This window comes from Octopus bimaculoides, chromosome 28 (assembly GCF_001194135.2).
Source record: "Octopus bimaculoides isolate UCB-OBI-ISO-001 chromosome 28, ASM119413v2, whole genome shotgun sequence".
In the NCBI taxonomy this organism is placed as follows: domain Eukaryota; kingdom Metazoa; phylum Mollusca; class Cephalopoda; order Octopoda; family Octopodidae; genus Octopus; species Octopus bimaculoides.
The window spans coordinates 17,488,668-17,489,804 of NC_069008.1; the positions used below are offsets into that span (position 1 = coordinate 17,488,668).

The 1,137-nt window shown below is 43.4% G+C and overlaps 1 protein-coding gene across 1 annotated transcript in view; it reads right to left on the reverse strand.

Moving 5' to 3' along the window:
* Nucleotides 1–1,137, reverse strand: part of LOC106867521 (fumarylacetoacetase-like) — a 17,873-nt gene that overhangs the window by 10,396 nt on the left and 6,340 nt on the right. The window contains 1 exon segment of the mRNA XM_052977593.1: nt 1–37. This exon segment is cut by the window's left edge and continues 6 nt beyond it. Coding sequence (XP_052833553.1) covers nt 1–37 — 37 coding nt within the window.

A 1,137-nucleotide genomic window follows, 5' to 3' on the forward strand; every position in this document is an offset into this window, starting at 1 on the left:
TCTGGTCACCAATGGCAACACCAATTCTATGGCGAGGCTGCAAAGAGTACAAAAAAAAACAATAACAACAATAATAATAATAATCCTTTCTGTTATAGGCACAAGGACTGAAATTTGTGGGGAGTGAAATTTGTCTGGTCTGGGAATCGAAACTGCAATCTTACGACCGCAAGTCCGCTGCCCTAACCCCTGGGCTATTGCATCTCCACACACACACACACACACACACACACTATGGGCTTCTTTCAGTTTCCATCTACCAAATCCACTCACAAGGCTTTGGTCGGCCCGAGGCTATAGTGGAAGACACTTGGCCAAGGTGCCACGCAGTGGGACTGAACCTGGAACCACGTAGTTGAGAAGCAAGCTTCTTACGGTGGCAAGCTGGTAGAACCATTAGCATAACATCTGCCTTTATGAGTTCAAATTCTGCTGAAGGTTGAGCACTGGGCTCAATATAACGGACTATCTCCTCCAGTAAACTTGCTGCCCTTGAAATTATTATTATCATCATCATTATTATTATTATTATTATTATTATTATTATTATTATTATTATTATTATTATTATTAATCTTTGTAATCAGTTATAGTTTGAGTAAACTTGCACCTGGAAGAAACTTCGCACTTCAAAGTCCCTGACGACAAAATTAAAATAACTATATGCACAACCACGCACGCATACGTCTATTTGGATGCATGTGCATGTGTGTGCATGTTGTCAGGGGGGTGGGGGAGTGGTTTGTGGTGGTCAGAGATATACAGGTGGTTAAAGAAACAGCGCCATCCCGTCCATGACTACCCCTCCTTTACGTGATAAAGCAAAGACGTGGGAGCGAGACAGCTTGATCAGAAAACCACTGAAAGCTAAACACGGGAGATAGACATTATCCTATTATCATCCTGCCACCACCACCATTACTACCACCACCACCACTACGACTGCTACTACTACCACTACTACCACTACCACCAACACTACTGCTACTACTACCACTACCACCAACACTACTGCTACTACTACCACCACTACTGCTACTATGACCACCACAACTACCACCACTGCTACTACTATTACTACCGCCACCACTACTACTGCCAACATCATCAGCTCCCCAACAACCACTACAACTACCA